We start from the raw sequence: 13895 nt of genomic DNA, 5'->3' as shown, positions 1-13895 counted from the left end.
GTCCCCTGCAGGTGCACCCCTTCCGCCCACCTCACCGCAGAGAACTTCCCCACATAAACCTTCCGCGAGCAACTCTCCATCTCAGAGTCCTTTTCCAGGCAACCCAATGTGAGACTTTCCGCATGGTGAAGAAGACTCTCCCCACAACCCACCAAGGGGCTTGAGAAGGACACCTAACCACGTCCACACCAGGGCTCCATGCCCCAGGCCAGCAATACATCTCTACTGTCCTCAGTTAAGGCAGGACAATCCTGCCACGTTCTAGTCTAGACCAGAGGTTCTCTAAGTGTGGATCCCAGACTGGCACCATCAGCACCATCGACTTGCTAGTAGTGCTAACTTTCAGCTCCTCCCCAGGCCTGCTGAGTCAGAACTTCTGGGAGTGGAACACAGCAGTCTGTTTTAACTGTGCTCCAGGTGATTCTGGTGGGCTAAAGTTTGAGAAGCAGAGTATCTGTCATGGGCTACTGGGGGAAATCAAATGCAAGTCATTAGACTTTCCCATCAGCAGAAGACCAAGAGACAGTCGTTGAGGACGGTCAGAATCCAGCAACGTGATGCATTCCATACTTGTGCACCGCACCCCTGGTTCCAGGCACAGTCCTCTACTTAAAGCCCCACAGGCTGGGGTGCAAGGCTCTTCATAACCATCTCTGCTGGTGTCCCAACTCCCACGCAGGCAGGTTTCCCCTCCTTAGGCTGACAGTATCCCCAAAGCACCCCTACAATGGCTGCTTCCTCTGCCTGGAACACCCCCCACCACTCTACATGCCCCCAGGCAGCCCACCTGGCATTCCTGTAAGACTCTGCCATTGTGAACCCTTCCCACACTCCCGGCATTGGCACTGCTCAGCCAATTTTATATTTAATTGTTACTCTGCATTTTAAGCCAATTGATTACAAATCCACATAGCCATTCACCCAGTAAATAAAACTTTCCTCTGGAGTTACTGAGCCTCCAGGACAGGGCTGAATCCCCAGCACCCAGTAGGCACTCAATAAAAACCTGTTGAACATCTGAGAAACCCAGCAGTAAACAGGCCATTAAATATTGAAAAACCACAATCAGGTTGCTCATCCTGGCAGGCACCAGAATTAGCAACTGTACGGCAGCAAGTTTTAAATATCAGGGAAATTGATCAAAATGTATTATCCTGTGTCATACAACATCATTTCATTAAGATATAAAATTACAATTTACCACAACTCATTAGGTTAATAATCACTTACCATATGTTTTTACTGTTGCTCCCAAAACATGCTGAAAAATCATCCTGTAGGTTTGAATCCATGTAAATAAGGTGACTGTCAACCCTGTGGATACAGGATTACTGAAGGGAGACAGTGGACTGAAGCCCTGGCCAGAAAGCACGGTCTCTGCTGTGGTGCTGCAATTCGCTTCACCACCATCTTCTAGTTTACCTGCGCTAAACTTTCTTCCCACATCACTGGTTCTCAACCAGGGGCAAAGTCTGGAGACATTTTTGTTGTCACGACTGGGGGCAGGGTGATGCTCTTGGCATCTACTAGGTAGGGGCCAGGGATAGGACTAAACATTCCACAATGCATGCAGCAACTCCCACAACAATGTTATTAGGTCCAAAATGTCAATAGCGCCGAGGCTGGGAAACAGCATTCTAGATTAGACGGAATTTCCATACCTATTACTTTAATCTGATCTTCGCAGCAACAATAGAAGGCAGGCATTTCTGTCCCCTTGTACAGATAAGAAAACTGAGACCTGAACATCTAAGTGATGTGCATGAGGTCACCTGCCCAAGCCAGTGGATTGGGCAGCTGTGATTTGAACCAATTTCTCTGCCTCCAAAACCCACTTTCTCTGCTGCACAGATTCAAGAAGGTAACAGAAGGTGGAGGAAATGAGCAACTCTCTCCCAATTCATAATCCTGGACACTCCAATAAGAGGCTCCTTCAACCCAGAGGCTCAGGAAAATCAGGTCTAGGGATCAAGACATGGAAGCATCCAGCGTTGGGACTGCCAGCAGCCCAGGGCCAGAAGTGGTGGCTCATGCCTGCAGTCCCAGCACTTCGGGAGGCCAAAGCAGAAGGATCATTTGAGCCCAGGAGTTTGAGGCTACACTGAGCTATGATTGTACCACTGCACTCCAGCCTGGGCAAGAGAGCAAGACTGTGTCTCTAGAAAAAAAAAAGAAGAAGAAGAAGAACATGGCAGGGCAGCTGTGGAGTGTCCTCCAGCAGCTGGTACAGAAAAGCAAGTTCCTCTCGCATTTTAACTTTCAGTTGGGCTGCTCTTTGTGGATGAAAATGAAAGCATTTCCTGCTGGGGCCAAGTGCTACACATACATGATCTCCAACCCTCAAGCTCCAAAGGGGAGGTGTCAATGTCCCCATTTTACAGATGAGGAGACTGAGTCCAGGGAGGTTAAATAACTTGCCTGCCCTGATGGTGGTGAAGTCAGTGTTCAAACCCAAGTCTGCCAGGTTCCAGAATCCATGATGCCTTCATATCCTGAGACCAACTCTAGGAAATCAGAGAAGCAAAATAGATTGCCCTACAGAATCACATGGGGCAAGGAGCCACACAGCAGGGGGATTGCTGGACCAAGGGGGAGGCACAGGACCTTGTCCTTCATGCAGGCTCAGCTCCTCTTCCCGCCTACAGGCTGCTCTGTGTGCCAGGCTCTGTCCTCCGATCCCACTTGGGGAAGCTCCTCTAGGAATGGAAGGTCCGCCAAAGACTCTGTGCCTCTGCGGGGTCCTGCCCTGGCTCCTTGTGCCCCACAAAGTCCTCAGATGACAACAGCCAAACAGATGCTAAGTTCCTCAAGCCACAGGTTACAACTGGCAAGCCCTAGATTCATTCATTCACTCAGCAAATATTTGCTGAGCATCTATGTGTCAGGCTAGCGCTGGGAATACAAAAGTAAAGGCAGACACAGTGGTTCCTGTCCTCTGAAGGATAGCAGGCCCATCTCCTCAAAAAGCACCATTCCCACCACCATTCCCTCCCAGTGCACCCTCCACAGTTAGAAAGGACATTCCCAGCCTTTATTTCATTATATTTCCACCCCCACACCATCCCTCTAGGCTGATGGTCACCGGTTTGCCTTCCCTTTGCACACAGGGAAACAGAGGCCCAAAGAAGGGTGCTGACAGGCTCAAGGTCACCCAGCAGATCGGGGGCAGCAGTGCCAGGCTTGGGCTGCTGGTTCTGCCATGCAAACATCCTGGGGTCCTTCCTGGAGGAGCCTCCAGCACAGGTTGGGGGAGGAGCTATAGGGAGCATGTTTAGATGGAAAGTAAATGAGAGCTTCCTAGCAGAGATGCAGACATCCATCTAGCGTTCCCTGGGACCAGCCATCTCAGCTCTAAGCCCACCCATCCCAGGGTACCTTCCATGGGACCCATTAGCAGCCACCTGTGCCCCTGAAGAAAGGAGCTGTGGGAATCTCACCCACCAAGTATGCCGGGCAGGCCTCACATAGGTCAAGTCCAGATCAAGTCCATAGTTTAACCCCACTTCATGAATTTTTGTCACAAAGAGTCCTCAATCATTCATTAACCAAGCTTGTCCAGATCTCATCCTTACAAGATGCTGTGCCCAGAGCTGTGTGGGTGGGAAGTTGAATCGTTCACCCACCGCACATATTTACTGAGCAATTATGAGTCAGGCACGATGCCAGGTGCTGGGCAGAATTCCTGCCTGCCAGGAGCCCACAAAAGCCTGTACACAAACAACCAAACAACTGCTACACAAAATGTGGTCCTTGGATCAGCAGTAACATCACCTGGGTAGCTCATTAGACATGCAAATTCCCAGGGCCCCATGCCAGACCAACTGAATCAAATATCTGGGGGTGGAGCCCAAGAATCTGTTTTTAAAATCTCGCCAGACAAAAGACATGGAATCAACCCAAATGCCCATCAGTGTTAACCTGGATAAAGAGAATGTGGTACATATACACCATGGAATACTATGCAGCCATAAAAAGGAACAAGATCATGTCCTTTGCAGTGGCATGGATGGAGCTGGAAGCCATTATCCTCAGCAAATTAACATAGGAACAGAAAACCAAACACCGCATGTTCTCACTTATAAGTGGGAGCTGAACAATGAGAACACATGGACACAGGGAGGGGAACAACACACACCGGGGCCTGTCAAGTGCCAGGGGGAGGCAGGGAGTGAGAGCATCAGGATAAATAGCTAATGCATGCGGGGCTTAACTCCTAGGTGATGGGTTGATAGGTGTAGCAAACCACCATGGCAGACGTTTACCTATGTAACAAATATACACATCCTGCACATGTATCCTGGAACTTAAAATAAAATTTAAAAAAAATCTTGCCAGCTGATTCTTCATGTGTACATAGATTTGAGAAACACTATTCTAGACCACAAGGCCTTCCTCAACTTCCCTATTTAACAATCACAAACCAGCCCCAGGCCTTGGGACTCCCAACTCTCTTTCCTGTTCCATTTTTCTCCAAAAGTCATATTCCCATCAATCATGATACCATATATTTCACCCATATATTTATGACTTCCCACACTGATAAATAAGCTCCAGAGGGCAGTGATTTGAGTGACTTTTGTTCACTGCTGCAGCATCAGTTGCCTTGCACAGTGCCTAGCACCAAGAAGTGCTCAATAAATATTGTTGGTAGAATGATGGATGGTAGAACATGCCACATCCTATGCAGTATCAGTTCTTGGGGAAGCCTGGAAAGAAAGAGAAGTTTGCTGGCTGTGAAGCACCACATGGGGAAGGTGGTACCCAGGTTGGCCTTGATGAAGGCCTTCATCCCTTCAGTCCAGGGACGAAGGATGCTGGAACGGAGATGCTAAGCCTCTTCCTGGAATGGGCCCCAGATGGTTGATATTGTTGTTATCTAATTAGTAGCTGGTATGTGCCAATAACTGTCCTAACCTGTATCACCTCACTTAACCTTCCTGAAACTCAGAGGTAGGCAATGTTCTCTTTGAGAGAACACCAAGCCTCAGAGATATTAAATGATTTTCCCCGCCCACAAAAAGACTTGTATAAGAATGTTCACAGTAGCTTTACTTATAATAGCTCTGACTTGGAAACAAACCCAAATGTCCACCTGCAGGTGAATGGATAAACCAATTGTATTATATTTATACAATATAATATTACTCCGCAATTAAATGGAACAAACTATGGATATATACAACATTGTGGATGAATGTTGAAGACATTACATTGAGCAAAAAGAAGACAGACACACAAATGTTTATGCTGCATATCAAGTTCTAGAACTTAAGCATGGTTAATATACCTAAATTGAACTTAAAGAAAGCATTGGTAACAGAAATCAGGTAAGTAGTTGCCTCTGGAGGTGGGGATAAGGCGTGCTGACTATAAAGGGATGTGAGGGAACTTCCTGGGATGACGGAAATGTTCTCTATCTGGACTGGGATGCTGGTTACATGAGTGTTAATATTTATCAAAACTCATGGAACTGTACACTTAAAATCTTCATGTTATTGTATGTAAATCACATCTCAGTAAAAAATGAGCTAAAAATCATTTGCCCTAGGTCACTAAGCAACAAATGGACATTTGAACCCAGGCTTGCCCAGTTCTGATGGCTAGTTTACACCAGTCTGCCATAGTTGAGCAGGGATCCCCCAGCTGTCCCCCAGCCTGGTAAGATGCCTTGCCAAAATCTGAACCAGGAGTTCATAGTTACCCTAAGAAAGATGTTACAGGCTCTAAACCCCTGAACCATGACAGAGACTTGCAAAAAAGCCAAACAAGTGTCCTGCTGGGAGTCAAACCTGGGCTCAGGCCTCATCTTTGCTCCTTACTTGCCGTGTAATCTGTGAGTTACACTCCTCTGTGACTCAGTTTCCCCTTCTGTAATGCAAAGAAGGAGGAGACCAATGGTTCCCAGCATGGAGCCACAGATCCTGGGAGCCATGGGGCCACAAATCCCTATGCTCAAAAAGCACCTTTATTACATTAAATAGTAATCAGTCTTCTTCATACCTGCTAAGCTATTTTTCTAATGCAAGCTAATATTGTGATTAATAAAACACACATCTATTTCAAAGCAAAAATAAAACCATAACAGCTTTTCATTAGTGTGCATTTTCTCAAACAAAAGATACCAAAAGAACAACCAATGTTCGTGACTTTGGTTTAAAGAGGCTGGGAATCTCTGTGTAGAGGATCGCTAAGGGGACAGTCGCCAAGGGGATGGTCGCCAAGGGGACGGTCGCCAAGAGCCCTTCCAGGTCAACTGCCCCATAGGTGTCGGGCATCACTTGGGTAAATGCTTGCCCTTATGTATATAAAGCCTGGCTCCCTGTGCAACGAGCCTCTTGTCTGCGGACAGAGCCCCCCCATGTGTGGGTGTGTCCACCGCACAATGTGTGGATTCAGCCAGGCCTACAGGCCCCAAGTGTGGTCACTACTGCACCCTGAGCCTGTTTCCCCTCCAGCTTTGATAGTGACTAGTGTAAAGGTGGAGCTTGGGCATTTCCCTCCCCAACCCCTCCCCATCTACTTCTTGAGCCAGAAAAGGGGAGTTCCTGATCACAGCCTGGCCCTACCCCCCAACCACCACCACTAAGGCCATGCCCACTTGGGAATCCCTTACCAAAAGACCTCTAGCCCCTAAATGAGTACAGTGACCTCCCGCCTCACCCTGCTCTAGCCTGAAGGACTGAGTAGCAGGTTTCACATCCAAGGGCAAAGTCAGACCTTCCTTTCACCTATCAAGTGGCTCAGCTGCATCCCCACCCCCATCCGTGCCCCGCCCCACTCTGGACACATCCTCAGCTATGGGCCAGGGGTCCTACATCCCACACAGAAAGAAACCAGAATCGCCGGCTTCTCATTCCCTCCCTGACGGGCCCTTCCCGGCGAGATTCGCACAGGTTCTGGTGCTGAGTCAGAGGTTTACAGAGCATCAGAATAAAGCAGGGGCCTCGGCTGAGTCCTGCCTCCAAAGGCCCCTATTTGGGACAGCCCCACCCTGGCAAGATTTATAGAAACACCACCCTCAAACGGAGCGCTCCAGGCTAAACCCCCACCCACTCAGACTTTGAGGCACAAATGTCCAGCCCACCCACACCCGCAAACCAGAGGCTGGTACCTACCTCGCCAACTTCACATTTTGAAAAATAACAAAGCCAAGGGCAGAAGACAGACCAGCTGCCCCCACACCCAACCTTCTCCTCCCTGAAAACTCCACTTGCTACTTTTAATCTATTTTCCTCCATCAGACTGGAGGCAGCTCCCGGCCTTCTCCTGAGGCTACCATCCCCCCTCATCGGCTTCTAACTTTGCAGGTCACTGGACAAAAGAGAACCACCGCCACTCTTCGCGAGACCTCACTTGTCGCCCACCACCGCCCCACATCGCGCAGGCCCTAGTGGCCTGGATGCTTGCTGCCCCTGGCGAATTGCAGGGAGGCTTTGCCAGAAGCCGCTCCCCTGGGGCCTGAGGGCGCACTCAGGGAGGCCCAGCCCGGGAGGCCCCGGGATCAGCGCCGGGACGCCTCTCTCCTGCTTCATCCCCACTACCAGCCTGACGAAAAGCCTGCGAGGTTGGGGAGAGACCCTGGGGGGCGCCGATCCAGCCACTGGACGCGCACTCACCCCGCATCGCCACAGAGCCCGCGCGTCTGCGCCAGGGCCGCGGGAAACCCACGCGCGCTGTTCAATCCGGGCTCCGAGTGACGAAAACCCGCGCTTGGCTCCAGCCGGCCCGGGACCGACGCACCGACCGGCGGACGCGCGGACAGTCTGGCTTCCTAACTAAGTTTGAAAGTTCCCTCCCCGGCGACCGAAGGGGACGCGGACTGCTTAGAGGCACCCAACCCATCCAGGCTGGGCCAGACCGGGCAGTGGGACCTGACGCCTCGGGTTCGGGGTTCCAGGCACGCAAGCCTCCATCACTGGGAATGCGCCCGGCGCAGCGCAGCTGGGACCTGGCTGGGGTGGAGGGGTAGATCCTGGAAACATGGAGGAGGGAGGGTGTCCGGCACTACAGCCCCAGCCTGGAGGGACGCCGGCTCACCGCTCCCGGGAGGGGACAGGCCTCGATTGGCCGCAGCCTACTCGGAATCCGAGGCCCCGCCAGGCAGTGACGGCCAATTAGTAAACTGCCCAATTAGTGTGCTGCGGCGCTGAGAAGTTAAACCTCGACGCGCGAGTGTGGATGACCGAGGTGTGGCCGTCCCTGGGTGTGACCGCGTGTGACTGTGTGGCCGTCAGGACGATCTGTGTCTGAGGCTCACCGTCCAGGGGGGTGGCTGTGTGTGACAGCGTGCGCCTGGGTGAGGCGTTGTGGCTGCGAGCGTGTGACTGTCGGGCGACTTCTTTGTGTGACTGTCCCCCGTTGTGCCTGGGTGTGACAGTGGGTGGGGGCATGTCACGGTGTGTGGGGCATCGGAGCGTCTGTGGGTGACTCGTCTGTGGCGGTGAGGCTGTTCGCGGGTGAGTGGTTGCGTGTCGTTGTGTATAAGTGACTGTCAGGGTGACTTGCGTGGGACGGCGGGACCGTGTAAGCAGTGCCTGGCCGCCTGCGTGTGGCCGTGGGTCACTGTGACGGCTTGTGAATGACTGCGAGGCTGTCAGGGGGACGCGAGTGAGGGGCCACTGTGTCGTCGCACGGGTGGCTGTCGGGATGACTTCTGCCCGCGATCCCAACAACTCAGGGCGTGAGCGTGGCCGCGAGGGGATCGATGTGAGCCGCCCGTGCCCGTCGGCAGGGCTGATGTGCGCGGCCCCGTGTGACCCCGGGAGCGCCTGAGTCCCGAGCTGCCAGGTGACTCCGGCCCCGCCCGCCGGGGACCCCCGCCCGCCCCCGCCTACCTTGCCGCCGTGGTAATAGTCCAGGTGCGCCAGGCCGGCCGGCTCGGCCCCGGGCCGCGCGCCCACCGCGGGCGCCGAGGGGTACAGGCGGACGTCCATGGCGGGCGCGGCGGCGGCGGCGGCTCCCGCGGGCAGTGCCTGGGCGGGCGGCGGGTGGGAGCCAGTGTGCGAGCGGGACTGCGAGCGCGGGGGGCGGGCCGGGGGCGGTGCCCAGAGGAGCGCCCCGCCCCCGCCCCCGCCCCGCCCGCGCGCGCTATTGTTCCGGCCTCGGGTGCTGCCTAGGGCCGGGGGCCCGGGGGCCCGGGCCGGGGCGTGGAGGTCCTTCCTCCGGGCTGGGCCGCCGCCGGGTCCCCCGCCCGGCCCTGCATCCCTGAGGGGGGCGCGCCTGTCCAGACGGCGCTTTTCCGTCCCGCCTTTCGCCACCCACGGTGAGGAGAGAAGCCCGAACGGCACCCCTCCCCAGAAGTGGGACACTCCCTTGCCCTAAATATTTGAGGCGGTGCTAGCCCCCGCCCCGCGGCGTGGGTGCGGGGGAAGAAGAGGAAGGTGGTGACAGGACCACTTTGGAGATGGGTGCTGCCTTACCTAGGGGGACGCAGGCCAGCGCCGGAGGATGCTCTTAGCATGCCCGCCCCCTCCTCGTCTCACTGATCTGAGTCAGCTTGACAGCCCCCCCTGGAGATTGCCGCTCTTAAACTCTCACTCACATATGGGGAAACTGAGTCAAAAACTTGCAGCATCAGTAATGGAGCTCCAGGCGGGTGGGCTCCATTGCCCCCAAAGGATCCAGAGCTGAAACCACTTGGAGAAGGCAGCAGGACCCCATCCCTTTTAATGATAGGGAGGGGAGGGCCGCAGGAATGCCTAGAGCCCGAAGCTCTGAAGAGGGGTCTAGGATCTGCCCACAGTCACGGTCTCTTGGAGTGAGGAAAGGAAGAAAATGAGATTGGAATGGGATGGCTCTGATGGTGGGTCAGAAAGGTGACTGTGAAATGGGGTTCCTCCCCAACCAAAAAAAAAAAAAAAAAACCCTCTAGTTCTTGATATCACTTGCTGGTTGCTAGACTGTTGCACCCCCATCCCCCTTTTCATGCAAGAATTGTCTACACTAGCAATCTCCCCTAGCAATCTCACTGCTCACTGACTGCTCCAGGCATGTCTGACTGGGAGAGGCCAGGAGGCAAAGTCAGCCAGAATGGCATTCTTGTGTGGCACCAGGATATAGGATGCCATTGGGAGAAAAGGACTTGAGCTTCCTGCCCACTCAGGAGCTAGCTTAGAACTTAGTTCTCAACTGCTGCTTGGGCTTTGCTGGTCCTGGCCTAGAACTAGGACCATAAGAAAGATGCATTAACAAAAGATAGGTGTGGGAAACAGGCATTCACTGAAGGCTTGGGAACAACAGAGGGAAATTATAGCTCAGAAAGGAAAGAACTTCCAAATAAATTTCAGCAGTCATTGTTTCTAGAAATACAATGCCACACCTCATCAGAAAAAAATTTCCATTGTCCTGTGTCCATTTTTTTCATCTGGATATCCAACTGACCAGCACTCTTTATTGAAAAGATCACCACCACCACCACCCCCCTACACACACACACATACTCTTCTGCAATGCTAACATTGTCGTAAATCAAGTAGTCTATATGTGCATAAGACTGTTCCTGAATTCTCTATTCTGTTCTGTTAGCCTATTTTTCTCTCCCTGTGCCATTATCACAATGTCTGGATTACTGTGGGCTTATAAGTCTAAATGTCCCATGAAATAAGCCTACCCATTTTGTTCTTTTAAGACTGCATTGGCTATTCTTGATGTTTACACTTTCACAAAAATTTTGGAATCAGCATACCTATTTATATACATACACACAAACACACTAACACAATCTTGCTGGGATTTCAATTGGTATCACTTTGAACCTTTAGATCAACTGGAATAAAATTAACATTTTCAATAGTAAAACTTCTTATCCATGAACATGGTATGTCCCTTCATTTATTTTGGGTTTTTAAAAAAGTTATCTCAGCAATGATTTGTAGTTTTCTGCGTGGAGACCTTGCACATCTTTTATTAAATTTAGCCCCGGGTATTTTTTGTTGCTATTATGAATGGCTTCTTTATTTTATTTTCTGTTTGTTGTCAGTACAGGGTTGTTGCTTTACAACATGTCCACAAATTCTTTGACACCCTTCCCAAGAAGTAGAGTCTAACACTCTTCCCCTTGGGAAGGGATTAGTCTTAGTGAATGGGTTTTAACAAAAAGAATGTGACAGAAGTGAATCTATGTGACTTCTGAGGCTAGCTAGATCATAAAATTAATAGGGCTTCTACCTGGCTCCCTCTCTTGGGACTTTTGTCTTTGGAACACTAAGCCATCATATAAGAACTCTCTCTTAGGCTGCCATGCATTGAAGAAGCCCAAACTAACCCACACAGAAAAATCATATGCAGAGACCCTGATACTAAGTAAAGAGGGATTCCTAGCCAGTCCCCAGCTGTGCCAGCTCCTGCTGTTCCTGTTCCATCTGCTATCTGACTGCACCCACATGAAAAAGGCTGAACTGTGCAGATGAGCGCTTCTTGAATCCAAAATGCACAGAAACCATGAGAGATAATAAATGATTATTGTTATTTTAAGCCACAAAGTTTTGGAGTGATTTGTTACTTAGCAATATAGGTCTGAAACATAGTATAAATAGATTTTTAAATAATGCCCTTGTATCCAGCAACATTGCCAAACTCGTTTATTAATTCTAGTAATTCATCTGTAGATTCTTTGGCTTTAAAAAAAAATTTCTATCTCATCTGTAAAAATGAGAGTTTTAGTTTTTCTTTTCAATTCTTATAAGTTTTGTTTCTTTTTCTTGCCTTGTTGCACTGGCTAATATCACCAGTATAATTTGGGAAAGAAGTAATAGTAGCAGACACTCTTGTCCCATTCCTGATTTCCTGATGTCAGAAGGAAAGATATCAATAGTTCACCATTAGTTATAATGCTTGCTGTAGTTTTATTTTTGTTTCATTTTGCTTTGGTGTTTTTGTTTGTTTGTTTGTTTGTTTGTTTTTTGAGACAGTCTCACTCTGTCACCAGGCTGGAGTGCAGCGGTGTGATCTTGGCTCACTGCAAACTCCGACTCCCTGGTTCAAGCGATTCTCCTGCCTCAGCCTCCCGAGTAGCTGGGATTACGGGTGTGTGCCACCATGCCCAGCTAATTTTTGTATTTTTAGTAGAGACAGGGTTTTACCATGTTGGCCAGGATGGTCTTGATCTCCTGACCTTGTGATCCAGTTTTTTTTTTGCAGACACCTCTGTTGCAGGTTGGAGAAATCAGTCTTCACAGAAATACTCTGGGTCAGGAAATAAGACTGCTGTGGCCATTTTACAGATGAGAAGAGTGAGACCCAGTGAGGAATGCACATCCTGACAGTTAATAGTAGAGCCAGGACTACACCTAAGTCTGGAAATTCCACCTGGAGCACTTCCTACTGCCCATATTTCCACAGTGTTGGTCCCACTAACTCTGGCCAGAGGTGTAGAACAATGACCACCAGAGTTTAAAGATGAATGTGCAATGGGTCAGCTACAGGCAGCTATTTGACTTCTCTGGAGCCTGCCAGCAGCAGCAACAATCAACCCTGCCAGTCACCTATATCCACTTTCTTCCCTGAGGCGGGAGCCAGCACCAAGGAGGTATCTGAGAAGTCCAGCAGCAAAGTCCAACAAGGCCCCAAAGCTTGATCTTGCCACTTCATGTTGGCAGTTGATCAGACAGGAAGCTGATGACTCAGTTCCCCCAAAGAAACACCAGAGCCTCATCTGTTGTCTTGAAGATGGGAGTGGGGCTTCAGTTCTCCTCTCTTCCCTTTGATTGCAAGGAAAAATCTGTGAGAGAGGAAGCTCAGATCTCAGCCAGTAGCCCAGCTGGTCCAGTCTGGAGACCCAGAGTATCTGTTTGTTCATCTTCCACCTCTCAGTTTCTGACATCATAAATAGCTATCAGAATATAGATGGGTTTTAATATGTTTTATTAACCTTGAGGTATGGTAAGGACAACACATCAGGAGATGATTGCCATGGAAAAGACAGTTTGGTACTCCCAGGTGTCAGGAGGAGGGGACATACCATGCCATTGGGGGCCACTGGGGAAGCACCAGGTCAGTCAGGAGGCAGAGGGAGAGGGGAGAACGGTGGGTAAGAGCCTTTACTGTGGTTTCCGCAGGAAGGAGCAGACAAGGCAGGGTCAGCAGGTTTAGGATTGGCTTGTTTGAATAATTTCAGCAACTCTGGGGCATAGGGGCTGTCCCTAGTTGTCTGGTACTGGCTCTGGAGTAATTAGAGCAGGTAGATAGTGAGTTGGAGTGTGAGAGCCCAATAATACAGGTGGTTGGAGGCGTAGGCTCTGTATTGGTTTGCATTAGAAAATTATGCTAACAGGCTCACAGGTGAGTTGTTTACTATTTCTAGGTATTGGCTAACTCTAGAAGGGGCAGTCCCTCCAGGGTCTGCAAGACCCCAGATGTCAAAGTATCAGAATACAGAAAATAAGACATGGTTAATACAAGATGTGTCCACTTACCCATGGGATCCAAGAGGGAAATGAGTCCTACTCCATCTATTGCTCCTTTACCTAGGAAATGTCTTGGCTTTAAATCAAAAGGACTAATCCCTAAAAAACAACTATGGCAGAGGAACTAAATACCCAACTGTGGGAGCACTTAGATCTAGTAATGAATCTTCTTCCTCTTTCTCCCTATAGGCACGTGGTAGACTTGTACTCCCCCACCCACTTGAATTTAGGTGTGACCATGTGACACTTTAGCTAATGGAACATGAACAGAAGTGGTGTGTGTCACTTCCAGGTGGAAGTTTTAAGGGCCTGAGCATATTTAATCCTATTCTCTGAGCCATAAAAATCCTAACAAATGTCGACTCATTTTTTAAGACCTAATTCAAGTAACATTTATTTGGTTAAGACTTCTCCAAGACTCCAACTTAGTGCTCCAATTTGCTGCTCCAATAACCATCTGCACACAGGACTACTAGTGTGAATCTCAAAGAA

General features: G+C 50.1%; 1 protein-coding gene across 4 annotated transcripts in view; it reads right to left on the bottom strand.

Moving 5' to 3' along the window:
- Positions 1-9001, bottom strand: part of TOX2 (TOX high mobility group box family member 2) — a 157234-nt gene extending 148233 nt beyond the window's left edge. The window contains exon 1 of one of the 4 annotated variants that reach the window (XM_003825915.5): positions 8835-9001. In XM_003825915.5, the coding sequence (XP_003825963.2) occupies positions 8835-8933 (99 nt within the window). In that variant the 5' untranslated portion in view covers positions 8934-9001. Of the gene's footprint in view, positions 1-1230; positions 1271-7115; positions 7548-7616; positions 7899-8834 lie in introns of those variants that run through there. The other 3 variants (XM_003825916.5, XM_034947027.4, XM_034947028.3) reach the window with 3 other exon arrangements.
- Positions 9002-13895: the final 4894 nt, after the last annotated feature.

This window comes from Pan paniscus, chromosome 21 (assembly GCF_029289425.2).
Source record: "Pan paniscus chromosome 21, NHGRI_mPanPan1-v2.0_pri, whole genome shotgun sequence".
Classification (NCBI taxonomy): domain Eukaryota; kingdom Metazoa; phylum Chordata; class Mammalia; order Primates; family Hominidae; genus Pan; species Pan paniscus.
The sequence above is the reverse complement of the archived record's forward strand: the minus strand, read 5'-3'. Positions and strand labels throughout refer to the sequence as shown.